The sequence below is a fragment of the Megalobrama amblycephala genome, linkage group LG24, assembly GCF_018812025.1.
Source record: "Megalobrama amblycephala isolate DHTTF-2021 linkage group LG24, ASM1881202v1, whole genome shotgun sequence".
Lineage (NCBI taxonomy): Eukaryota > Metazoa > Chordata > Actinopteri > Cypriniformes > Xenocyprididae > Megalobrama > Megalobrama amblycephala.
The window spans coordinates 12,815,692-12,843,325 of NC_063067.1; the positions used below are offsets into that span (position 1 = coordinate 12,815,692).

At 36.8% G+C, this 27,634-nt stretch overlaps 2 protein-coding genes across 9 annotated transcripts in view; both read right to left on the reverse strand.

The window, feature by feature from the left end:
- Positions 1-439: 439 nt before the first annotated feature.
- On the reverse strand, positions 440-12,284 carry igsf21b (immunoglobin superfamily, member 21b). Of its 2 annotated transcripts, none has more exons than XM_048178535.1 (10): positions 12,033-12,284; positions 8,758-8,870; positions 7,103-7,224; positions 6,858-6,976; positions 5,735-5,850; positions 5,116-5,596; positions 3,818-3,918; positions 3,134-3,326; positions 1,300-1,338; positions 440-1,213 (listed from the first exon to the last, which is right to left on the reverse strand). In XM_048178535.1, the coding sequence occupies exons 2-10, from the start codon at positions 8,827-8,829 to the stop codon at positions 1,137-1,139; spliced, it is 1,320 nt and encodes a 439-aa protein (XP_048034492.1). In that variant the 5' UTR covers positions 8,830-8,870; positions 12,033-12,284; the 3' UTR covers positions 440-1,136. The 2 variants fall into 2 exon arrangements, with proteins under 2 accessions (XP_048034492.1, XP_048034491.1); XM_048178534.1 differs by having other exon boundaries at positions 11,890-12,283.
- Positions 12,285-15,589: 3,305 nt separating this feature from the next.
- arhgef10lb (Rho guanine nucleotide exchange factor (GEF) 10-like b) overlaps positions 15,590-27,634 on the reverse strand; it is a 55,139-nt gene continuing 43,094 nt past the window's right edge. For all 7 annotated transcript variants that reach the window (XM_048177717.1, XM_048177714.1, XM_048177716.1 and 4 more), the window contains 7 exons: positions 26,437-26,523; positions 23,655-23,869; positions 23,367-23,524; positions 21,539-21,681; positions 19,495-19,666; positions 18,979-19,101; positions 15,590-16,835 (listed from right to left, as the gene is read on the reverse strand). In XM_048177717.1, coding sequence (XP_048033674.1) covers positions 16,297-16,835; positions 18,979-19,101; positions 19,495-19,666; positions 21,539-21,681; positions 23,367-23,524; positions 23,655-23,869; positions 26,437-26,523 — 1,437 coding nt within the window. In that variant the 3' untranslated portion in view covers positions 15,590-16,296. The remainder of the gene's footprint in view (positions 16,836-18,978; positions 19,102-19,494; positions 19,667-21,538; positions 21,682-23,366; positions 23,525-23,654; positions 23,870-26,436; positions 26,524-27,634) is intronic.

The window sequence follows — 27,634 nt, forward strand, 5'->3', positions numbered from 1 at the left end:
TAAAAATGGATATAGCTCAAAATAATACAAAATAAATGTAAAATATAATATAAAAATGTCAGAAAACATCAGTATGTATGAATGAATGAATAATAAATGAATGCGTGAGGCTGGAACGCAGCTTGGCCAATCGAATTTGAGGACTCCAAGTTCGAGTCCTCGAAGTTCGAGTCCTCCGAGTCTCGAACACACATAGTGCCGACGTTTACTTCTGATTGGTTGAGCCGCGTTCGAAGCTGTAAAATGACAACCAGAAGGTTCAGTAAGGTTAGAATAATAATCTGTATCAAAGTCTGTATTAGCCTACTTGGCGGAAGATGTTTATTTTGTAGGCTAATAATAATTGGATTATTGAAAATGGGAAAGCATACATTTTCAAGTCATTTGCCGATTGTATGGATTTCAGCATAAAAAAAAAAAAAAAGAATTAGCAAGGGGATTTCAAAATTTGACTTTATTCATTATCAAGTGTAGCAACACACCTTGTTCACTGGGTATTCCATTTTCTCTGCAGAAACAATGACATTGCGCTAGAATGCATTACATAACTGTTTGAGGAACATCTCAGTGAACACCAGTCAAGAGGGTTTATTGACTTTATAAAAAAGGTGTTCAGTCTGTAGATCTACACTGTCATCTAGAGGTCATATGCAGTAGGTGAATCTGATCCTCAACTTTCAATAGCTTCAGCTCTGAAAGCAAGTGATTTTTTCACTCAACAGCTCGGGTATATTAAGGAACAACATTAATGAAATGACATTACAATAAGCTGTTTAGAATGATGAAAGCTGTAATGTATGTCCAGGATTATCTGTATGTGGGCCAACCCATTCTACTTCACTCTAATCCTTTTCTGCAACGCAGCTGTGCACAAATACAATGTAGAAAATGAAGTCAAAGCAAGAATATGTCACTGTATTGTGACAAAACAGGTGCGGAACAAACTGAGCTGAACTGTAGTCACATGGTTGGGGTGGTCAGGGTGGGTTGAGCTTATCGTTCTGATTCTGAGCACATATTTCTCTGCTGCAATCTCAGTCCTGGATTATAGCGTAGCTGCTGGACAGCGAAAGAGATGGCAGAGGAGCTGACATATTATCATAAAGGGTACTAATGAAACGCGCATCCCATAGTGCTCATGTTAACTCCAGAGTCAATGACAACAGCAACATCATCAGCGAGGGTCCAAGCATGTCCCCGGCAGAATCGCCAACTGAAAATTATTCAACAAGCATTGTGAGAGTTTAGAGTCTAGAATATTGTAGGATATTTTATGTGAAGGATGTTTTTGTGCCTTACGGTTCAGATGTTTTTTCTCCTTCTTGATCCTGGGATTTTCTGTTCAAATGAAATTTTTAGCTTTAGTTAAAACATAAAATTTATCAATAAAAACACACTGAAATAAAAAAAAAAAACTCAGTATTTTTGTTTTGTTGAACTTGCTAATATTCTGGTCATCATGGACCTATACTGACACCTAGTGGTGTGGATGCACCATCATACAAAAGTAAGGTATCATTTACTGATGCCATTGTAGAAATGCTCTACTTGCATGCGGTCATGATTAAATTCAGCAAGCAAAAATGTCCAAAAACAGTTATGATATCAAAATTTGTGTAGTATTTGCTGGTCATGTGATCTCAAAATGGCAGCTGCCATGTGGCTACCCTCTGCGTGTACATTAAAACAGCTTTTTTAAAGCACAAGTTGTGATAGTTTTTTTCCCCCTATAGGCGCAATCTGACTTCCATATTCTATAAAACAGATCAGATTTTTTCCGATTTAGTTTTTTTGTATGTGCTTCATGAAAAAATTAGCTGTTTTATTCAAGATAACTTAAAAGGAGTGAGCAAAGATGAGCATAACTGATGTCCCCTGCATATGCAGATTGATACTTAAAAGCTTTTTTCATTTTTCTTCTTCACACTAACGTTTAGATATTTAATAAAATAAAACACATAACAATGTGAACTAGGTATGATTACCTTAAAAGTCCATAGATATGCCGTCAGTTCATACTGCTGTTAACACTTTCTCTGACAAGCGGATGCAATGAGACCAGTTTTCCGGTTTGGTCATGTGACGTTCGACATATACCATGTGACATATCAGAGTGAAACGGCTTTTCAGATGGCAAAAAACAGGGCGGTAGTTGATTTTATTCATTGGGAATCTATTGAATTGTTGTCGTTTGCCATTTCTGCGATCACATGTGAGTGACAGGTGGGGCACATACATTTATAAATCATTCATATTAAACACCGCAATATTCCACAAAATATACAAAATAATTGTCAATTTTGATTTCATGGTGACTTTAAGCTACTGATGTGACTGGAGACTTCTTCAGTGAGTATACATGATTTTAAAAATATTTTTAAAAATACCATTTTTTACTTATGTATAAAACTTTTTAATGAGGAAAAACATTACTGGGTGCAACTTTAAGTCCGTCAATAGTTGCATTTTTCATTTCAGTCTTAAAGATTTAAAGGCATAGTACACCAAAAAATTAAAATTCTGTCATCATTTACTCTCCCTCAAGTTGTACCGAATCTGTATGAATTCTTTCTTCTGGTGAACACAAAAGAAGATATTTTGAAGAATGTCTTTATCCAAAGTCAATGTGGCCCATCAACTGTTTGGTTAACCATTAATTCTTCAAAATATCATCTTTTGGGTTCACCAGAAGAAAGAAACTCATACAGGTTTGGAACAACCCGAGTGTGAGTAAATGATAACAGAATTTTCATTTTTGGGTGAACTATCCCTTTAATGTTATGCATGTTGGTATTCAAAATTGACCACAGACTTTGACCATAGACTATGAGTCTACTGATCAAACACTGTGATGTCTTTTGAAAACAAACAGCTTACAGCGATTGAATCTCACTGAACAGTATGGGGCATTTAATTACTGAGTACAAACAACACACTGTGAGAAATAAGGATGTTTGGGAATGGTTTGAACATTTTAAGGCATGCAAGTGCTGGATACAGACAAAACACTGAGTGTCAGATGTGGATCCAGCATTGTGAAGCATACACATCTTAGGTAGAAACTGAACAGTATGAGGCATCTGAGTGTTGGCTGCAGACCACTTGAATTGCTCGTGATGCGTCGGGTACTGACCAAATACTATGAGGCGGGTGTGCGTGTTGGTTGATCCCAAAGGGTTTTGGACTGTGCAGCGGTACATTGAGCCGTTGAGCTCAGCTGGGACTCTCTCCAGAACCAGTACTTTACCAAATCTCTCCTCACTTCCATCCAGCAGAGGTCCTCCCACACGTGTCCATGTGAACAGAGGCTCTGGAAACACTTCATTCTGCAGCACAAAGAGAAAGTCAAAAACATTGAGCATGGTTATACTTAGCACTGGCATATATAGTATGTAGTATATATTTTTCTGCACTCAAGTCTGAAAAATTACAAACAAAGCTAAAATATTTATAAGGGTTGCTTGAGAGATCTCTTTTTAATAATTGATATATATTTACTAAACACCATTGGCAGTATTCATTTGCTCATACATTTTATACTTGTGAAGAATATTAAACAATTTTCAAAAGAAGCTCTCAAAGACATTTAAGGTCTACTATAAAACATCAAAAGCAACTTAATTATTTAGTTCAACATTTCCACAAGACATCGGTAGGCATTATAATTGTTAAACATTAGCTGTTGCCAAATATAAAACAACATGCAGTGCATTCAAATTAGCATAGTTAGCAATGCTACCGTTAAGTTGCATTATTTACAAATAATTTATTTGCCCCACTTCATATTCTAGAAACATTTCTTCTTTCATGATTGTACCGCTTTGGGTCCCATTTGGAATCCCTCCACTTTGATGCGAACCGTGTCTCCCACTTTCGCTCTGCTTGGAGCCACCGAGAGTTTCGGGCCTTTTGGAGCAGCTTGTAAACAGTGAGAAATGAAAGCGTTGTCATTATGTCATAGGAGGGATTGTTCTAATCTATACTATTTGTATTCTACACAAATAGTATAAAAGTTTAAAGGGTTAGTTCACCCAAACATTAAATTCTGTCATTAATTACTCACCTTCATGTCATTCCAAACCTGTAAAACCTTCATTCATCTTCGGAACACAAATTAAGATATTTTTGATGAAATCCGAGAGCTCTCTGACATCAATTTAAATACCACTTTTAAGGCCCACAAAGACATCATTAAAATAATCCATGTGACTACAGTGGTTCAACCTTAATATTATGAAGCGATGAGAATACTTTTTGTGCAAAAAACAAACAAAAATAACAACTTTATTCAACAATTTCTTCTCTTCCCTGTCAGTCTCCTACACTGTTGACTTTGTAAACACAGTGCAGTGCTTCCGTGTTCTACGTCAGAACGCGGACTCATTATTGGCAGGCTCCTGTGTCACCATCACATGCACCGGCGTTCTGACGTAGAGCCTGGAAGCGCTGAATGTAAACAGTGTAGGAGAATGACACGGAAGAGAAGAAATTGTTGAATAAATTCGTTATTTTTTTGTTTTGTTTTTGCGCACAAAAGTATTCTTGTCGCTTCATAAAATTAAGTTTGAACCACTGTAGTCACATGGACTATTTTAACGATTTTAACTTTAGTACCTTTCTGAGCTTGAATTAAATAATTAAATTGCTGTCTACGGAGGAGTCAGAGAGCTCCCAGATTTCACCAAAAATATCTTAATCTGTGTTCCGAAGATGAACGAAGGTCTTACAGGTTTGGAACGACATGAGGGTGAGTAATTAATCACAGAATTCTCATTTTTGGGTGAACTAAACATTTAATGTCAGCACTAACATGAAAATAATAAATTACAAATAAAATCTTTTTGAAATTGTTTTAAAGTGAATGCAGGCATCACAACATTATAATGTACAGTAAAAATGGATATTAATTTTTAAATTTCGAACAGTGTGGTTAAATTTGAAGATTAGGCGAGTGTTAGATGACTGCAAAGGTAATCTAAATGTAAAAATGGGAAAAATGAAAAACTCTATTACCAGCTGATAATGTGGTACCGATATATTATGCACCCTAATAAACATACATAAAAAAGAGACCCCTCAGTAACTATCTGGTAATGTACATAAGCTGATACTCACAGAGCGTAACCTCTGCCTTCATGGGCATGGATAGAGCCGGGTGCTTGACTTCACAGCTGAACAGAGCCTCATTGTCCAGTTGTGGGTTCAAGTGCCAGGTCAGCATAGCTTGGACCTCCATAGTACCATCATGAAGCTCAGACTGCGTATGATTGAAATAGTAGAGTGGGCTTGAGCTCAGCACCCAGCGGGGAAACTCTCGGCTGATCACAGTCTCTGGGATGACCTCCGTGGTGGGACTGGGTTCCTCCTGGCCAGGGGCTCCGGACGTGTAGCTACGCTGGGGCCGGTCCTTATCCAGACGCACCGGTTCGCTGTAAGGGCCCAGGAAAGAAAGAGACTTCTGCACTTTTGTATCGTCCAGTTCTCGGCTGATAAGCGGTTGGTTATCCTTGGCAGAAAGCAAGCCTCTGTTTTCCACTTTCTCAGAGGATGCGAAAGGATGGACTTCAATAAGTTCCCCATCCCTCTTGAAGTACACCTGAGTTTATGGAAGAAAAAATTTACAAAGCAACTAAAAGGCAATAAAACACATTTCCATTTAAATAACCTCTGCTTTGTACATGTAAGTCTTTATTTAAATTTTAATTTAGAGCTTGTACATTATTCTTCTACTAACCACAGGGGCAGGTTTTCCTCCAGTTACAATGCAAATAAGTGTGAAGTTTTGAGCCTCGTAGCGATTGAATCGAGCTGGCTGATTTGCTGCCTCAACAGATATTGATTTTGGTGGAGCTGAGAAAGACAAAAACATTAAAAACTCATTATAAATCGATAGCGTCACTACAGAAATTCAAAGAGATAAGGAGAGATGACAGTGCAGCATTCAAAGTAATTATTAGTATCTTTCCCTCAAGGGCACTTTTGTGCTTCAGACCACAAGCTAGGAGATCCTCATTTAATCAGCTTTCAGTTTATAGGCAAAGTGCATTAGTAGGCAAGATTTATATCACAATAGCACAATCTCTTGATTTAAGTCAGTAATCCATGTGAAATCTTTATGATGATTTCTTTGCTGCTATTAAATGAACTCTACTTTGTGTCTCACTTACACGCCACGGCAAATTACTGATAAAATGTATTCATTTACAAGTGCATGGAGAGGGAAATTGCATTAATACCCTGATGAATTCCCAGATTTTTATGGGCATGAAGGCACATGCAGAGGCAAATAATAAAGAGAGAGGTGTGACTGAGAATTTGAAATCTTGGTTATGGTTCCACATTTGGGTCACATTATTATCTAAAAAAAAAAAAAAAAACTGCTTAATCAAAATAAGCCTTTTTTTTAAAATAGTTAATCATGAATATCCTATTATCATTATTACATTTGATAAGCACGCTCACTGGACTTTTGTTTCGGTGATTATGGTTAAAGGGATAGTTCACACACAAAAAAAGTCTTTTATGTAATTCCTAAATTCCTATTTCCTCATGTAGTTTCAAACCTTTCTTTCTTGTATGGAACACTAAAAAGATATTTTTGTTCATACAATGAATGGTTTCAAATGAATGTCCTTCAAAATAATTAATGTTCTGCAGAAGAAAAAGTCATACAGGTTTATAACAACATGAGGGTGAGTAAAAAATGACAGAATTTTCATTTATGGCTGAACCATTCCCTTTAAAGTCGAACATAAACGGCACTCGCTAACGGTTATGATGGGTTTTATGTTAATGTAACCACATACTGAAGCACATCAATGCGTATAATCAACAATGCATCAAAGTTTTGAACCTACACATGACATTAAGAGTGATACTCCCAGATGCCAAGACCACCTTCTCTCTAGATGCCCTGTCATAGATCCCCACATGGCATTCATATGGTCCATCATCTTCCATCTGAACCTCAGGGAGCCTGGAAACATAGAGGAACAATCTGTCTAAACACATAACAGCAGTCATAAAAATAGCACAGTACGAGCTGAGAGGAAAGCCAAGTAATATCCACTATAAACTGTGCTCTGCTGGGTATAACTATAACCTGACAGTTGACTGGTAAACAAGGTCCTCTCTTCTCCGAAAGTCCTCCATGTGAGAAAAATTGGTGTTGTACATGGCGTCGTAGGTGAAAATTTTCTGTTTTGATGTTCCACCTTCCGTCACCTGTGAAAACAATGACAACATATTCTATCATGAACTGATCAGGGTAAAAGTTGAGAGTTGAGAGAAATCATTTTGTACTCACAAATGTTTCCCTGTTTATAGTAAATGCTAGATTATCTGCATTAATTCAGTTTAAAATGTTTAGGTGCTACATTTGGACTAAAATCAAGCTTATAAATGTATGAATTTCATTGTATAAGATAAACTCCAGAATTAAAGCCAGTTCTTGTCTCAGGACTAACTTTACTTTTCTGAACCATTTTCTCAATTACTTTTAACCAACTGCTGTCAAACTCATTTTTAGTGGATGTATGAATTATGGACATGATCCATTAACATCTTACAACCCCATTTACATGTATGCACTTGTCAGACATTGTGATTCAAAACGATTTCAATTGATGTTAAGATTACATTTACATTTTTATTAGTTCATGCATTCTATGGAAACCCAAATGACTTTGGTGTCCAATACTTTTGTCATAATTTTGAAAGATATAATAAATAAATAAAAAAAATAGCTGTTTTGACTTAAAAATGTTTTGACTGAAAGGATTAGTTCACTTTAAAATGAAAATTACCCCAAGATTTACTCATCCTCAAGCCATCCTAGGTGTATATGACTTTCTTCTTTCTGATGAACACAATCGGAGTTATATTAATAAATATCCTGACGCGTCCAAGCTTTATAATGGCAGTGAAGAGGACCAACAAGTATGAAGCTCAAGAAAAAAAATGCAATGCGTTTGTGTAAGAAAAGTATCCATATTTAACAAGTTATAAAGTAAAATATCTAGCTTTCACCAGACCGCCTCTCGTATTCAACTTACGAAGAAAGTGTAAAGCCTCTTGCAGTTCAAAACGCATATGCTACGTCCTATGCCTTCTGTATTCAACTTATGAAAAAAGCGTAACTGACAGGATATTTATTAATATAACTCTGATTGTGTTCATCAGAAAGAAGAAAGTCATATACATCTAAGATGGCTTGAGGGTGAGTAAATCTTGGGGTATTTTCCATTTTAAAGTGAACTAATCCTTTAAGTATCCAAACAGTGCTTGGGGCCACTATTAGCATGTGACATTTGTACTATTTTCAGAGGAGGACAGAAGCAGCAAAGCTGATCATTTGTGATTTTCTGAGTAATTAAATAAACATATGATACACTGCAAATGATGTGGCAGAGTTTTATTTAAAATGTCATGGAAATGTGTTGGCATGTTGATGCGTTTTGATTGAATGTTTTATCCTTTAACTCATCAATCCTGCCACACATATGGCTCTGTGTGACGACAAAATGAAAACAGCTTGTCCTAAAATCAGTGAGGCATTCAATCTTAATCCTGAATATATTTTCATATTTTTGACAGCTTCTGTTCTCACAACGTCAGTTTGCCAACAGAACAACAACCTAAAAGAGTTTGAAAAAGCACAAAAACTAGCACACAGAAAAACAAGTGATTTTTTTTTTTCCCCCTGGATGCTGAAATAAAGGGCATATCATGCAAAGATGAAGCTCGGACCCCACTTACCCGAAACCACACAATCTCTCGTAAGTTGCCATCCGTCCTGAAATTGCACTTCAAAGTCACTGTGTCCCCCATAACCACAGGAGGGAGAGGCTCAATGGTGACTGTTAAATAACCTGGAAAAAGATAGCAGTGTCACTTCCTGAATGCTTTATTACATTCTCAAACTGCACAGTCCTCCTTTAAAATCCCATTCAAATTACCACCAATGAGCCCCAGCAAAATTACAGTGCTCTCCTCATTTCTGAAACCATTAAGTCATAAGTTAGTAAAACCAAGTGCTTTTGAAAACTCAATATAAACCTCCCCCAAGAGAGGTCATGCTGCAATGACAGTGAAATTATAGCATATAATGAGCTCTTGATCCAAGCTGTGAATATTTCAGATCAAAAAGCATGATTGCAAAAACTAATATGATGTTTTCAGAATTCCACATAGTCTCAGTGCTATGTTTCATTCATGTTTAATCTCCTCACTGCAAGAAATAACAGACTTTCATCAGCGCATATCTGACAGGTATCCCTAATTATCTATTATTTAACAAATCTACATTTAATGATGGAAATGTTGTTCTAAAAACAATGTCTATAATATTGCAGACAATGTTAGTATGAAACAGTTATCCATTATTATGTCGGCAGTGTTCCTAGTATCAAACAATTTTGCATTGCAATTATCACTTCTTTGATAAAACAACAAACATTAACAAAACTAAACTAAACAAAGTAAAATACCCTATAAAATAAACAATAAATAACAGACTTTCATGTACACACATCTGACAGCTGTGCCAATTTTGCTATGTCTAAATTGTCTGTTTTGCTGAGAACGTTCCCATTTCACCTCTTTGATGAAATGAAACAAAACACAACAAAAAAACAAAGCAAAATAACAAAATGTAAAGAATCAAAACAAAGTGAAACGAAGCTAAACAAAAAGTAAACATGCACAAAAAAACTAAACAACACAAAACACACTATATAGTAACAAAACAAAAATAAAAGAAGCAAAATGAGACAAAACACAAAAAAGCAAAGCAAATACACTATAAATGCTACACTGTAAATCAAACACCCATCTGTTTTCACCTGTCTAGAATAGATTTGAAAAGATGTTGCACACACACGCATTGTTCAGCGCATTACAGTATTACATAATGTCTGTCACAAGGACAGATTCTTTGTGTAGTTTGATGCTTTAAGAGCTAGAGCTACATTTCATCTCTTCCACACCTTCCATCCATCACTACTGCCAGAGCTGTGTCCCTGTCCTAATAAAGAGAAGGGGCTTAGTTTACAAATGTTACTCAAATTTTTACCAACATCAGACAGAAAGCATGAAACGCCTCTGTACCCTGAACAACCGTGGAAAGCAGCCGTGTCTTGCTGAGTGCTGCAGTTCCATTGAAAGAGTCACCATGTACCGAGCACAGGCTTCAGTGTGGGAGGCAATCGGCCTATAATCTGTCACAAAATTCACTGACCTACAAAATCCCACTGCTCCACCGTATTGGCTTTTTTAAAACTGTGACGTCAGTGAATGGATTATTTTCAGTGTGTTTTGCTTCTTTCCCTAATCCATGGTATTTTTCTCCATCAACCAAGTGATTCTGTAGGATGCCCCACATGCAGCACTGGACAATGTCTGGGATGTCCTGTGATCCTCAGGCAGTTACTTCATCACGTCATCATTTACTGATGCTACAGAGTGTCCTTTAGGAGGCTTAGTGAGTGGAGAGCATGTACATGTACAGGGTTTATGATAAGCACATTTTATAGACTGAAATAATCTTGGAAATCAGAGAAAATCAATCTCTGGTCAACATTGTCATTGTTGGCTGGGAATGTTAATGGTGATGTGCAGGGATTAGTTGGGTCAACTGAGATGATTGCAGTAATCTATTTGATTATGTAAAAATGCATAAAAGCATTTCAAAGGTTAGAGTGTATTAAAAATGTTTAGCGTGCTAACAAGAAGGTTTGACATTTGCGTTATCTGAAGATGACGCAATCTGAAACTTTTACATGAGAGATTGATCAAAAATGACATCCATTGACACTGATTGATAGGTAACCGTCATACACAATAAGAGAGAAATGTATGCTCCCCCTCACACCCATATTCACATTAACGTTCAATCAATGTTTTTTTTAACGTCATATTCTTAAACCTTTACATTTGGTTTTCCCCAATCTTTCAGATCTTTTCTGTAAAGCCACAAACTGGTACAATAATTTAAATTGAACTTCCAATTCTGTCAACTTTTCACTTCAAATCTTATTAAACAATAACTAAGTCTGGGTATCATCCTATGCACCATATACAACCTGAATTTTATATCTGTTGCAAAGCCTTGGATAGAAATCAGATCTAAAGGTAAAAACACTTAAAAAGGCTTACAGTTAAACTGCATTCATATCATTATAAATAAAGAAACACTGCTAATGATGCATTTCCCAAAGTCTCTGTTCGTCTAATAGGATCTGACCAGTGACATTAAGTGCCCGACTCAAGGGAATGAGTTATGACATGATGCTAGCCAGCATTATTGAGTTACAGTAAGGAGTTGCTATTACTAATTCATGTCCAGAACAAGCAATCTTTCTCTCTTATGAATGCATAAGCATGAAATAAAATATAATCACCCACAAAAGCAAAATTATTCCTTACATAATATTATATATTAGCTTGCTCTTAATAACCTTAGATATCCCTGCACTATTGTTCTGTAATCAATGACCTTTCATTATTTCAGAGTGCAGATAACCCCTCATAAAACTGGGTCAGAACAAAAGATTAAGCTTTATCCTCAAAATAACTACCCATCAAAATTATTAGACAGAAGTGCACCTGAGTTTAAAGGAAAAGCCACCTCAATCGTGCAATCAATATAGCATTCATATAGTGTGGAACTTACTGAAGGACGTAAATAGTGCAGATGTGCTGTGGTATTATACAGCTAAAATCTTTAAAACTGTACAGAATAAAGTTAAGGACATAAATGTATTCAGTCCAAAGTGTGATATTTGATTTGAAGATAAAAAAACCTATCAATATGGCATGACTTTATCACATTTGTAGTTGTTCTCAAAACAGCTGACTGCTCATATCATACATAATTCAAGTAAAACTTACCTATAACGAAATCCAGTAGGTCAGCACACAACAGCAAAGATAAAGTAATTATACTCATCTCTTTTGTCTTATTTTAATATCACTCAATGGCGCAAGTGTGTCAGTATTCCATCTTAATATTATGTTAATGTCATCCTGCGTACAAAGCTGAAATATTGAGTAACTCGTCGCGATTCTCCCTGTGATTTCTCATGGTGTCCTTCTAAAGGAGCAGCAGCAGCATCTCTCTGGGCTCCGTCGGGCGGAGATTCACCAAAGCAACAGATTTGAATGAATTCATTCTCTCGTGCGCGCGCTCCCTGCTCCGAGCGCGCGCGCGCAGTCTTTAACTCTCATACTCACACTCGCTCTTACACACATACACGCTCTATAACCTCGAGCAAACGCTGATGAAACGATTGCCAGGGACAAACACTTAATGCTACGTTATTTACGTATTGAGGTTAGTATGAAAACGCTCTTTAAATTTGTATTTGATTAATGTGCAAATATTTTTTTAATGTGAAAATATTATGTTGTGATTATTAATGCAGAACATGCTGCTAAGGCAAGCCAAATGGATGGATTTTCAGTTTTAGACACTCACACAAACACAAAACTTAAAAGGGTACATGACATTTAGATACTCCTCAGTGTATTGAGGATCAGGTCAGACATTCTTCCAGATAAACTGGGTTATTTTTTCCATCTCTCTCATCATGGACCTTTTTTTTTTCATCACTTCTTATACATTTGTGTTGATGAAAAGAATGAAGAAAGATAAAGCACAACTGTAAAAATATTAAATGTAAAAATGTTAAAGGGTTAGTTCACCCAAAAATGAAAATTCTGTCATTTATTACTCACCCTCATGGTGTTCCACACCCGTAAGACCTTCAATCATCTTCGGAACACAAATTATATGATAAGATATTTTTGTTGAAATCCAATGGATCAGTGAGGCCTGCATAGCCAGCAATGACACTTCCTCTCTTAAGATCCATACTAAAAACATATTTAAATCAGTTCATGTGAGTACAGTGGTTTAATATTAATATTATAAAGAGATGAGAATATCAGTGTATCGAATCAGCGGTTCAGAGCGCCAAAGTCACGTGATTTCAGCAGTTTGACACGCCATCCGAATCATGATTTGACACGCTGATTCATAACGCTCCGAAGCTTCCTGAAGCAGTGTTTTGAAATCGGCCATCACTAAATAAGTCGTTATTTTGTTTTTTTGGCGCACCAAAAAAATTCTCGTCACTTTATAATATTAATATTGAACGACTGTACTCACATGAACTGATTTAAATTTTTTTAAATCTAAAATTTTTTTGTTTTTAGTACATTAATGGATCTTGAGAAAGGAAGTGTCATTGCTGGCTAAGCAGGCCTCACTGAGCCATTGGATTTCAACAAAAATATCTTAATTTTGTTCTGAGGATGAACGAAGGTCTTATGGGTGTGGAACGGCATGAGGGTGAGTAATAAATGACAGAATTTTCATTTTTGGGTGAACTAACCCTTTAAGTGTAAAAATAATGTAAAAATGCTACAGGAAAAACCTGTTTGTGTACATATATTATACAATAAAAATATTCTAAAAAAAAGATGCACCGATACCAAATTTCTCTGCCGATACCGATTATTCAGAATGATATCGGCCAATGCCAATGCTGATATACCAATATTTTGATTTTTGAAATCTCTCTCAAATAATTCTGCAAACTATGGGAACCCTTTCATTTGGTACACTATAATATTAGAGGTTACAATTAACAACAGAGGTATTATATACAGCTGCTATTTATTTTCAGTATAATTACACTCAAATAAAAACTGAAATATTTGTATAAAATTCAATTGCACATAAGGTAGTTTTCATAAGCACTTGTCTTCATGGCAAATTTATTCATATAACAAATAGCACTATAAGTTCCTCTCTAGTGCTTATATATATATATATATATATATATCACAAGTTGTTCTACTGACGTCTTTCCGCAGTTGAAACACAGTGATGACATGAGACATGATACATTCCTGTATCTTTCAACTTACCTTTTGATGTTTATGCATGTTTTTCGAGATATAGGCCTAACTTGTATTAATATGGAAGAAAATTTGAACGCCATTTGAACGAAGGCACTGTCACGTCTGTGACGTCACATTTAAGAGCGTCAAAACGGCAATTATTGTTTTTATTTCGTGATAAAATGGATAAAATTTGAAAACTGATAAGAAACAAAATCTCCGAAGTAACAGAGCTCTCCATGATTATAGAATCGGAGGCGCTACAAAGAATGTTTGATGTAGCAAACAAAGCTCAGACCTGCCAACCCTGAATTATGGGTGATTCATGGGGTCAAATAGAGCTTGCTTTAACGTTGCTATTTTTGAACTGAATAAGAGAGATTTTCTTCACACACAGTATGAGTTGCAGTCTGAACACGTTTTTCAGAACCCTTTTAATTGACAGGATATAATAGGCCCCGATCATCAGCTGTTTTAAACAATCAGCTGATGGCCGATAGTGATTATAAAAGCTTTAATCGGCCGATACCGATAATGGCCGATACATCGGTGCATCTCTAATAATAATAATAAAAATAATAGGAAGTACAAAGGATGAATCACCACAGGCCTTTAATTTTGTTATAGTAAAAAAAAAAAAAATTACAATGTACAGTACAAGTTCCTGTGTGTCACACATATTCTAATGAAAAATGTTTTATTTAAATACTCTATTTTTTCTCTTGTGTGTAGTTCAGATTTATATTATATAAAACACAAATGGCAAAATGCCTAATATACTGTATATTGATTTTTTTTTTTTTTTTTACCATACATTTTTATGGATTTAAGAGCATCTATAATGAACACACATGTTGTATTATGAGTAAGTACAGTTATTGGCACATCCTCCATAATCACAGCGGTGCGAACATTGTGCTTCTATTTAAGCTTTACAAAGGAGTGGCATTATCTTGATCAAGTCCTTCAATTAGCAATAATGAGGGTCTTGATTTCCCACCAGACACAAAGCAATCAAACATCTCTAATTAGAAGCCTTTGATGTAAGCATAGTTTACAGCTCCTCAAACTAAATGAGACTCCATACCAACCACACCACAGAAGAAACTTACTGTCACAGAGAAAAACTCCATCCTCAAAGTAAACCAAAGTTTCTCTTCTGCAAACATAATAGCTTTTATATTCAATAATGCACTAGCTTGATTCATTTCATTGGAGCATGAATTAAACCCATCCTGTCATTTACTTGAATAGCACCACAGGAATAGCACAAAATTAATAGATGAAATGAGCACGCATCCTGCTTACAAAACATCTACTATCAGAACGATGAGTGACTGTTAGACAGCTCCTTTAAATCCTGACAGGTCAGTTTTACTCGGCGTCTGCCAGAGATGTGATTTGGCATCCTTTTCACGTAGCACTGGTGACACAACGTGCATATATTAACCGCTGCCTGAGCTGCGCCATACTGCGTTTGCTGATATGTTTACTGTGAGGACTGGCAGTGGCTGCGCAGAGATAAAAGGCTGAAAATATGCTGATATTCAACATAAAATATTACTCTGCGGTATTAATTTACAGCATGTCTTCGCACACAATACCATTTCAAAACCATTTAATGTTGAGTCAGTTTAAAATCAAATGAAATGCTTTTAAATGAAATGAAATAGTAATGGAAAAATTTACTCATAGTAAATATGATTTATTTTTTTTAACAAAGTGACACTGCGAACAATGAAACAAGTACCTACAAGAAGACTTCATTTCTCCTTACCACATTTCACACTAAAATAATATTAAAACACATTTAAATAGACTCCAAATGTTCAACTACCTTACTTTTCTGTGCACACCGCACAGGTGGTGCTGCATAAAAAAATATCTTTTATCATTTAAAGAAAGAAAGAATTGGGTCACAGCCAATGTTCAGATACATACTAAGGAATACTTTATGTATTACATCTGAAAAAACAACAACACTTACCCTGATTCCTCGCATGCAAGATGTGATATAATAAAATTCAATTATTTGGTGGTGTCAGTCATTTAGTGATATTTTCAAGAGGTGAGATTATTTTATATTTAGATGTAATGCATTATATAGCCAACCGAGCACATGCTATTATTATGACAGACAAATATTGAACAGTGCGGTTGTTTATGAGGAATATTCCAGCTCAATCAACAAACATAATGTTGATTACCACAAATAAAACTTGCCCCTCATTTTTCTTTAAAAAAAACAAAAAAACTTCTGGAGGAGAAGTGGAATAAATAATCCTCATAAACCATACAAAGACAGGTTTACAGTCCTTCAATGATCCAACAATCCTCCATCACTGCAAAAACACCTTATGAAAGCCAAAGGATGAAGAATGTATTACTTTCTCAAACTGTAATGGGTAATTGCCAGACCATGAGTGTGTTCTCACTGGAGTCATGGGAGTTGGAGGAGTTAGCAAGTCGACGGAACCCTTTTCCACCGGATATAACGGCGGCCGAAGTCACTTTCTCCCTACGTGCCGATTCCTTAGATGAGGGCCCAGGCCCTCTGACCCAAACCTCGGGGTCATCGCTCAGCTCATAGATGGAGCCATCCTCTAGGGTGTGCTCCAGAGATTCTTGGGTCGAGTTGGATGATTCTTCGGGCAGGGCTGTCAGGAGTTTTCCTGGGAGCTGAGAGGTAGAACGGAGGTGGTACTGCAGCAGCACCCCTTTGGCTTTGGTCTCTCCCTGAGGAGAGCCATCCGCCTGCTGGAGGGACTCCTGAGAGGAATTTGTCGCCTCTTTATCTTCACCTGCGTTATTTGAATCCACACCCTCCATGGCAGAATCTCGCTTCAGGAAATCTTGGGATAAAATGCTGGAGGAGGCCAGCAAGAATTCAACAGGGCCATTGTGAGCGTTGAGTGAGGTCATCCCTTTTCCTGATGGGAAAGAGAGAAATTTTAGCCACTTTTCCACCGTCAGATGAACGGTTCCAGTTATATTTTAAAAGAAGGCTTAATCAACAACTTGTATTAATAATTTCAATGAGCTTATTGTTTAAAATTAATATATTATGTTAGCTAACTGCATGATTTGTATACAGTGGGTACGGAAAGTATTCAGACCCCCTTAAATTTTTCACTCTTTGTTGTATTGCAGCCATTTGCTAAAATCATTTAAGTTCATTTTTTTCCTTATTAATGTACACACAGCACCCCATATTGACAGAAAAACACAGAATTGTTGACATTTTTGCAGATTTATTAAAAAAGAAAAACTGAAATATCACATGGTCCTAAGTATTCAGACCCTTTGCTGTGACACTCATATATTTAACTCAGGTGCTGTCCATTTCTTCTGATCATCCTTGAGATGGTTCTACACCTTCATTTGAGTCCAGCTGTGTTTGATTATACTGATTGGACTTGATTAGGAAAGCCACACACCTGTCTATATAAGACCTTACAGCTCACAGTGCATGTCAGAGCAAATGAGAATCATGAGGTCAAAGGAACTGCCTGAAGAGCTCAGAGACAGAATTGTGGCAAGGCACAGATCTGGCCAAGGTTACAAAAACATTTCTGCTGCACTTAAGGTTCCTAAGAGCACAGTGGCCTCCATAATCCTTAAATGGAAGACGTTTGGGATGACCAGAACCCTTCCTAGAGCTGGCCGCCCGGCCAAACTGAGCTATCGGGGGAGAAGAGCCTCGGTGAGAGAGGTAAAGAAGAACCCAAAGATCACTGTGGCTGAACTCCAGAGATGCAGTCAGGAGATGGGAGAAAGCTATAGAAAGTCAACCATCACTGCAGCCCTCCACCAGTCGGGGCTTTATGGCAGAGTGGCCCGACGGAAGCCTCTCCTCAGTGCAAGACACATGAAAGCCCGCATGGAGTTTGCCAAGATGGTGAGAAATAAGATTCTCTGGTCTGATGAGACCAAGATAGAACTTTTTGGCCTTAATTCTAAGCGGTATGTGTGGAGAAAACCAGGCACTGCTCATCACCTGTCCAATACAGTCCCAACAGTGAAGCATGGTGGTGGCAGCATCATGCTGTGGGGGTGTTTTTCAGCTGCAGGGACAGGACGACTGGTTGCAATCGAGGGAAAGATGAATGCGGCCAAGTACAGGGATATCCTGGACGAAAACCTTCTCCAGAGTGCTCAGGACCTCAGACTGGGCCGAAGGTTTACCTTCCAACAAGACAATGACCCTAAGCACATAGCTAAAATAATGAAGGAGTGGCTTCACAACAACTCCGTGACTGTTCTTGAATGGCCCAGCCAGAGCCCTGACTTAAACCCAATTGAGCATCTCTGGAGAGACCTAAAAATGGCTGTCCACCAACGTTTACCATCCAACCTGACAGAACTGGAGAGGATCTGCAAGGAGGAATGGCAGAGGATCCCAAAATCCAGGTGTGAAAAACTTGTTGCATCTTTGCAAGTTTTGCAAGTTTCTTGTTGCATCATGGCTGTATTAGATCAAAAGGGTGCTTCTACTAAATACTGAGCAAAGGGTCTGAATACTTAGGATCATGTGATATTTCAGTTTTTCTTTTTTAATAAATCTGCAAAAATGTCAACAATTCTGTGTTTTTCTGTCAATATGGGGTGCTGTGTTTACATTAATGAGGGGAAAAAATGAACTTAAATGATTTTAGCAAATGGCTGCAATTTAACAAAGAGTGAAACATTTAAAGGTGTCTGAATACTTTCCGTACCCACTGTATGTATAATTCTGATAATTCTGAGCGATTTAAACACAAATAATAAAATTAAAAGAAAATCTGATCATCCTCCATAACGTGGTTGCTATTTATATCTTATATCGTCTTTAAACTGTTGCTTTACTGAGGCAACGACTGACGCATTTGTATTACATTCCAAAGAGCTCTGTTATCAGCCCTACAGTGGAAAATGAAATCATATCTGTACCGGCTGGGCCAGATTGGCACGGAATGGAACAATTAAGCGAAGAGAACACTTTGGCCCAAAGGTGGAAAGGTGTTTTTTGTTATTTGTTAAAAAAAAAAAAAAAAGGATTAGATGCAATACTTTTTTGTTTTAATTGTGGCTCACCTGTTATTTTGGGGATGCCCTCCAGTCTGGGCACTGGCAGGGTGACAATAATGCCCTGAGCTGTGCCCACCCATAGCAGCCCTTGGCAGATGAGCAGGCTGGTTACACACACAGCTTTTTGACCTATGAAAAAAAAAGATAGTCACTTTTAATTTATTTATTTATTTATTTTTTTTATCAACTTTTCATTATTTGTTATATTACATTTTATTTTAATATTTGTTATTTTATTTTATATTTTTCAAATTTCACTACCAGTCCTGTTCAGGCAATATTTTTGATAAATTGTCACTTTTACATTTATTTTTTGTTTTAATACATTTTAAATAATTTGTTATTTCACTTTATATTTTTTTCCTTTTCTTTTCTTTTTTCTTTTTCAAATTTCACTACCAACTCCTGGTCAGTTTTAAACATTTTTGTGAATTTTGACACCTGACACCTTTCAGAGCCTGTGTGCCAAAACATAATCCAACCGAAATTATATCCTGCACCATAATCACATGTTGGACTTGCCAGGGCTCAAATATGCAGAGGGTGTTGAAATGTTGATCTCTTGGAGGTGCTCCAATGTTTCTGTATGAAACAGACGTAGCGATGATCCCTCTGAAAACGCCATCCACACCCCTCCTCCAGCGCGCACCATGTGGGTCACACTAACCATAGGGTCTGGATGAACTTCAAAACTCTGGGAATCATAAAAAATACAAAATAATCATGAAAATGCATAAAAACAAGAAAGAGGAAGAGGAACTGTAGAATTAGGGAGAAAGAGAGAGAAAAAAAACATCAAAGTTTAGGCCAACACTCTGGACTCAAAAGTGGGTATAATTCAAAGTCAGAGTATATACTGCCTAATTAAAGTCGGTTTGGGCATTTGAGGCTGGGCATATTACATCAGAGTCCAGAATGGCAACTGTTAAGGAAAACCAAATAAGCTTAAATTATTAGTAAACTAAGAATGTTTAGGAAATCGATTATTTAAGTTAAAAGAGCACTACAGTCACAGTAATAACACCAAGAGGCAACTATAATATGAATCTGATATTTTCTAATATACTCAGATTTTTTTTTTTTTTTTAATTAGATAAAAGTTAATTACATTTTGTCAACACACCATCTGTATTTTTTATCAAATAAATGCAGCCTTGGTGAGCATAGGAGACATTAAAAAATTTGCCTTTGTAACATTATACACTACCATTCAAAAGCTTGGAATCAGTAAGAATTTTTTTTTTTGAAGGAAATTAAAGAAATTAATACTTTTATTCAGCAAGAATGCATTAAATTGATCAAAAGTGACAGTACATTTATAATGTTACAAAAGATTCTATTTCAGATAAATACCGTTCTTTTGAAATTTCTATTCGTCAAATAATTATGAAAAAAAAATACACACAACTGTTTTCAATATTGATAATAATAATTTCTTAAGCAGCAAATCAGCATATTAGAATGATTTCTGGATGATCATGTGACACTGAAGACTGGAGTAATGATGCTGAAAATACAGCTTTGCCATCACAGGAATAAATTACTTTTTCAAATATACAAATAGAAAAGGGTTATTTATACTGTTTTTGCTGTATTTTGGATCAAACAAATGCAGCCTTGGTGAGCAGAAAAGACTTCTTTTAAAAACATTAAAAAAATCTTACCGCCTAAAACGTTTGAATGGTATTGAATACACACACACTGTTCGTAAATGTCAAGTTGCGGAAGGTTGTCACATTTTTATTGGGGTTAACTGTCACATATTTACATTTTATATATTTATACACTTTGTTTATAATAAATATTAAACGACATTTGTTGGACAAAATGGTTTGATATTTTTGTACCCATAATAATATTTAATTGCAAACTCCATTGCTTCAACATAAACCATATGCCCCGTCGTTTATGTTTTTTTTTTTTTTTTGTAGCCATAATTGCAGTGTATGCCAGCACTTCCTGCACCTTGCCTGTTTTACAACAGATAAATTCTGACAGATGCTTTCTCTATAGTTGCAAACAACTATTGACTTGCAAACGTAAACGTGCTGACATGTCCATATGCATACCCACATCTTATCTTCCGGTTGAACTGAACTTCCAACTTCCAAAGCAGAATTTAATCCTGATATTAAGCATCAGGAAGGCAGAGGGAGGGTGCACTCCTTGCGGCAAAATAGAGAGGTTGGCTCAGCTGTCAGAAGTGATCAAAGGCTAGCACCCTAACATGCTGTTGGGCTTCTACAGGGAGGATACCTTTTATGTGTGGCTTAAGATGCTCTCTCATAATACATCTAGCATGGGAAGCCGTCTTAATAGTGAAATGAAATGTAAAACTTTGAAATAAAAGAATAATTTCAAGCTTTCCTAAACCAACCTTTGTTACAGAACAGATCTCAAGATTTGATAAGTGATGTGACAGTTCAATCTTTTGACTCATACGATCGTATGAAAAGCACTGGGTTTTCATTGTGAAGGTGGTGGAATCACATTCAACACATTTTCATTTCTCCAACACATTTCTCAGAGGAGAAGGATCTAATGTCTATCACATGTGAGTGTCTACCTGAGTCCTGAGACAGGAGCCCTCAATCACAGAGACCTGGTTGGCACAGCTGGCCCACACATGCTCGTCTATTCGAAGGAGTTTGAGGATGGGCGCACATCCAATAACCACATGTCTGCAGGAATCTGGATCCCACAACCCATCTGTAACCGCAAAATGCATGTTGGATTTAGAGCTGCTACTGGAAATGGCTAATATTTAAACATCTTTGACAATTTAGCAGTAGATTCAGAGAGTTTAAAATATCAAAGGGTTAGTTCACCCAAAAATGAAATTTCTGTCATTAAAGGGATAGTTCACCCAAAAATGAAAATGAAAATGATGTTTCTTCAGTAGAACACAAAAGATGATTTTTAACTCCAACCGTTGCCGTCTGTCAGTCAAATAATGGGAGTGATCATCATTTGTGTTCTACTGAAGAAACAAAGTCACCTACTTCTTGGATGCCCTGGGGGTAAGCAGATAAACATCAAATTTTCATTTTGGGGTGAACTATCCCTTTAATTACTCACCCTCATGTGGTCCCAAACCCGTAAGACCTTCGTTCATCTTCAGAACACAAATTAAGATATTTTTGATGAAATCAGAGTTTGTTTGTTTTTTATCCCCCACAGAAAGCAACGTAATTACCGTCATTCAAGGTCCAGAAAAGTAGTAAGACATTGTTAATATAGTCAACGTGATTACAGTGGTTCCACCTTAATGTTATGAAGTGATAATGTAAGAAGGTCTTACGTGTTTGGAACGACATGAGGGTGAGTGATTTATGACAGAAATTTCATTTTTGGGCGAACTAACCATTTTAGTATATTAATTACATATGCAGGAAAAAATATGTGAATCTTTCATCAGGAGTTCTAAACAAACTGGACATGGAGGTCCAGCGTTTTTCAAAAGAGCACATGGATGTTTTGCCTGCCCTACTTGCAAAATATTCTGTGTACAGGTGAAGCCAAAGGTGTTTTAAAGTAGTTAGAAGTTCTTCAGAAATACTGGGATGGAGGGACATCATAGGGCTTTACAGCCTCAGGATCTGCACAGCTTGCTATCATTGACAGAAATATCACTTCCTAGGTTTATCAGGTCATTTTGCAGGAGGATGTAAGGTCGTCTGTTTGCCAACTGGAACTCAGAAGTCAAGAGATTCAACAGGACAACCATTTCAAGCACAGGACTACTGTAAATCAACTACAAAATCTGATGTGGCTCAGTCCTAACCTTAACCTGACTAAGATGCTTTGGCATGACCTCAAGTGAGTGATTCACACCAGACATCCCAAGAATAATGCTGAACTGAAATGATTTTGCATAGAGGAAACACTTTTTTCCACCCTGCCCTGTGAATTTTTACCATGTGTGCCCAATAAAAACATGCAAATGCATCATTGCTTGTGTGTTATTTGTTTTAAGAGATTGTGTTTGTCTTTTGTTGAAGATTAGATGGAATTTTATGACCAATTTATGCAGAAATCCAAGAGTTCACATATTGTTTCCTGTAACTGTAAATCCAAAGTAAAAACTAATAAAAAAAAATAAAATAAAATGTAATATTGTAGAATTAATTAAAGGGATAGTTCAACCAAAAAATTAAAATTATGTCATTATGTAGTTTCAATCCTGCATGTCTTTATTTCTTCTGCAGAACATGAAGGAAGATATCTTGAAGAATGCTGGTAACCAAACAGTTTTGGTGACCATTCAGCTCCATATCTTCTTTTATGTTTCTCAGAACAGAAAAATAAAGTCATACAGTTTTGGAACGTCATGCATGAGACTGAGACCTTTAATTTCTATTTTCACTGAAAATTACACTATGAAATTATTCTACCTTCACTCCTTCTGTTGTAAATGGCAACTTTTCCATTACTCAGTCCGGCGAAAAGAAAGTTGTCAGAGTGTTGTAGGCACAGAACCGGGCAGCCCTCGGGGTTACTGAATGTTAGCAGACACTGAGCAGCGGTGTCCACACTTCCATAAACCATGATGCTTGAGAAACACGCACACAATATCAAGAGCTTTTCAGGGAAAAAAGTATTCTGACTTTCAGCATTGAATTTGCAATGTAATGCCTCAAATTACCCCAGACCAATACAGGTAAGGATTCAAAAAGACTCACTTGCCATCCGATAATCCTACACAGATGGTGTTGCCGATCTTGGAAGGAACTTCAGAGGTCTGTGTCTCCAGTTCTTCATCTGTGCTGGGCTCTGGGATATACTCCAGACAAAGCACCGGGGAACCCAGAGAGAAACTCTTCACGGAGCGTGGAGTGGGTCGGTTAAGGGAGAAAATCTCCACCTGCCCGTGGGAGTCGTCACCCCCACTAGCCACCTGTGCAGTCAACGAGACAACAAAAAGAAAACAAACATGAGAAGGAGGACATCCAGTGCCTGAACTCACTGACATGGCCCTCTGAGAGGCTGCAGGCAAAAAAGATGGAAGAAGAAAAAATATGGAAGCACAGCCACGAGATAAATGATTTATAAAATGTCTTTTGATGTGGAATACTTGATGTTTGTTTCTAGAGCTGCCTTTCGAGAAACTTTTAATCCTGCTTCCCTCTTTCTTTTAAATGTCGATCAAACTATTCTAACAGTGTTTTTTTGAGGAGCTCCTGCTACCTTTACTTACTACAGGTGGAAAAGCTCTGTAAGAAGAAAGAAAAATATCACAGAAAAGTACATTTCCATGTAGAAGTTGTGATTCAGTCAGATTTGAGAACTGGTTCATGGCCTCAAAACTTTTATATTGGAAATTATACAAGTTAGTTACAATCTTTCAAACAATGTGGTCCAACAGCACTTGGACTTTTCACTGTTTGTCTCCATTTTTAAGTGATTCCTACTGCATGTTGCATTGTTATGATGAATGAGTCATTGAATCATTCATTCAACTGATTCGTTCAAACACACAGGAAAACAATTGACTATGGACTTGTCCCAATACCCACACTTGTGGTATTTGCACTTGACCACTTGTCTACTAACGTATTTCCTGTATTTGTGTTGTAAAAATTCAATTTTACATACACACGTTATTTACACATTTTTATTTTAAATACTTTGCATTTTAAAATAAACTTTTAAATGTCTGTTCAGTAGTGCCTATTTAAAGGATTAGTTCACTTTAAAATTAAAATTACCCCAAGCTTTACTCATCCTCAAGCCATCCTAGGTGTATATGACTTTCTTCTTTCTGATCTAAACTTTATAATGGCAGTGAACGGGTCCAACGAGTATGAAGCTCAAGAAAGTGCATCCATCCAAAGCAAAACGTACTCCACGCGGCTCCGGGGGGGTTAATAAAGGCCTTCTGAAGCGAAATTATAAAGCGAAGTTATAAAGTAAAATATCTAGCTTCCACCAAACCACCTCTCGTATTCAACTTAGGAAGAAAGCGTAACTGACGTCGCATCAGTTATGCTTTTTTCGTAAGTTGAATACGGAAGGCGTAGGACGTAGTGTAAGCGTTTTCAACTGCGAGAGGCATTACACTTTCTTCGTAAGTTGAATACGGAAGGTGTCGGATGCAGTGAAAGCGTTTTGACCTGCAAGAGGCATTAATATCTGGCAGAAACTAGACATTTTACTTTATAACTTGTTAAATATGGATATTTTTCTTAGACAAACGTAGACAAACCCCCCGAAGCTGTGTGGAGCTGTTGCACTTTCTTGAATTTCATACTCGTTAGAACCATTCACTGCCATTATAAATTTTAGATGCGTCAGGATATTTATTAATATATATCTGATTGTGTTCATCAGAAAGAAGAAAGTCATATACACCTAGGATGTCTTGAGGGTGAGTAAAGCTCGTAATTTTCATTTTAAAGTGAACTAATCCTTTAACAGACAACACAATTTAGTAATTGTGGTGCTTCTAATTAAGTGTTAAAAAGCAGTTGCAAACATTTAACAAAATACACATACTCTGTACCAAAAATATTTGCAACACTTTATGTTTTACTACCAAATTATATGTAATATCTAATTAAGTTTACTTACACTATAAAGTGTATTGAGTATTCAGAACAACGGCACTCTTCCTTGTGTGATATTTCTTAAATATAAACTGAATAATGTGTGTTGCAGAGGCAAATTATGCTTAATGTGCAATAGTACTTAAAATGCTAAAAGGTTCAAACTAGGGCTGGGCGATATATCGCATGCGATTGTCACGCGCATTTCGTCAGTAAAGCCGGTTCCCTGATTACCGCTAAATCGCCATCACCTGCTTTCAAATGGAGCGGCATTTAATAGACAGAGCCGTAGTTCACTGACAAGCTACGCAATATCGCTTTCATTATTGAAGGCGATTCATCTGCAATAATGAACGCGATATTGCGTAGCTTGTCAGTGAACTACGGCTCTGTCTATTAAATGCCGCTCCATTTGAAAGCAGGTGATGGCGATTTAGCGGTAATCAGGGAACCGGCTTTACTGACGAAACGTGCGTGACAAACGCATGCGATATATTGCCCAGCCCTAGTTCAAACCCTGCATGGAATCATCCATGTGCTTTCCATTATGACTTTAAACAAACATACTGTAAGTGGATAAAAAAAAAAAAAAAAAAAATGCTAAATGATTACTTTAGTTAAGTGTGATGACTGGAGGTCTGTGAAATTTGCAAATTGTCAGTAAGTTTAAAAGGAGCTATATAGGATAGGATGTTCTCTCTTGTACCGTCCTGATGACAGCCCTGGTCAGAGGTAGACTATTCAAATGTTTGTGGGTAATTTGTTTCCCCTCATCCCCTGCATCAGAGGTGAGGTGAGGGAAGTGACCCGCTAGGTGCATCATGAGAGATATACAGAGATATTGTGATATTCCAGCACCATTAGGGAGACTGATTTATAAAGAAGAAAAGATGTTCTCATTGTGGAAAAATGTACCTACCCAGAGGTAGCCCTGAGGCAAAGATGTGCTGGCGGCAGAAAAACCGAGAAGAGCACAGTGGACCGGGTTATATAGGGAAGCCTGCAACTGCAAAAAACAAGATAAAGAAATCACTTTTGAAAATCAGCATTAAAACACGGTTCAATTACATATATATATATATATATATATATATATATATATATATATATATATATATATATATATATATTTTTTGCAGTGTGGGATGTGGGATGTGTATACTTAACCATTCTGGTTGAACTGCACTTTTATTCTTCATATTAACGAGATCAGCAAAATTTTGTGTCAGTCAACAAAAAAGGCAGGATATTATTCTGTTTAGCCTCAAAGTAAGCATCTTGAGGCTCCATTTCATGAAGGTAAGCATTAAGAGTAGCCTGCTTTTGACAACAGGAATATTGGATATTAATCAAAATTGCATTGTGTCACTCACAGACCTTAAGCTTGTGCTCAGAAAGCTGTCAGTAACCCTCACAAATTTTGTTTTTTGTCATTCAAGTAGCTGTACTTGCATGCCTGTTACTGACATAGCTGCTTGAGGAAGGTACCAAGTTGGCCGCCAAGTGAACTGAATTGCCTTGAAGGAACAATCTCATGTCAAGACTTTTTTTTTTTTTTTTTTAAATATCCTTTTAACTGTGTTGAATGCGCATTTTGTTCTAAAACATGATCATTAGAACACTGCAACAGTGGGATCAAAGAAAGATTTTTTGCATGTTCAAAAAGCCAACTCAAAGCCAAAGGATTATCTAAACTAGACGACAGAATTATACTTTTATTTATTTATTTATTTTGGATTGAAGGCCTTAAATGGGGCATGATAAATATGATGCACAGCTTTTGATTTTCCCCTCAGTTTCAGAAAGAGATATGAAAGGGATTTCAGATTCTTATGATTAATTTCATTTTATTTTAGGGTAGGAAATGTATGGTTGTTACACATGTTGTCGTCCATGTTTTGGCAGCTGTGGCGACTCTGATGCATGCTGAGTTCCTGCATATCTACAAGGGCTGGTGACCACATGCAGCCAGCACTTGGCTTGGAAAGAGAAGTAAAACGAGTTAATTGGCTGCAGGGTGTTTTGGCTCAAATTAGACAGACATAAGGTTATTAAACACCCATTGCCATTCACATATAATTTATGCACAAGCCAGACAAGCTATTATTCCAGGTTTA

Excerpts from the sequence above, each read along its gene's own strand:
- igsf21b (XM_048178534.1), bottom strand. The coding sequence starts at position 11,947 with ATGAGTATAATTACTTTATCTTTGCTGTTGTGTGCTGACCTACTGGAT. Across the intron at positions 1,339-3,133 it reads CACCCGCCTCATAGTATTTG|AAAATCCCAGGATCAAGAAG; the intron begins GTCAGTACCCGA and ends TCATTTGAACAG. Across the intron at positions 1,214-1,299 it reads GGAGAAAAAACATCTGAACC|TTGGCGATTCTGCCGGGGAC; the intron begins GTAAGGCACAAA and ends AATAATTTTCAG.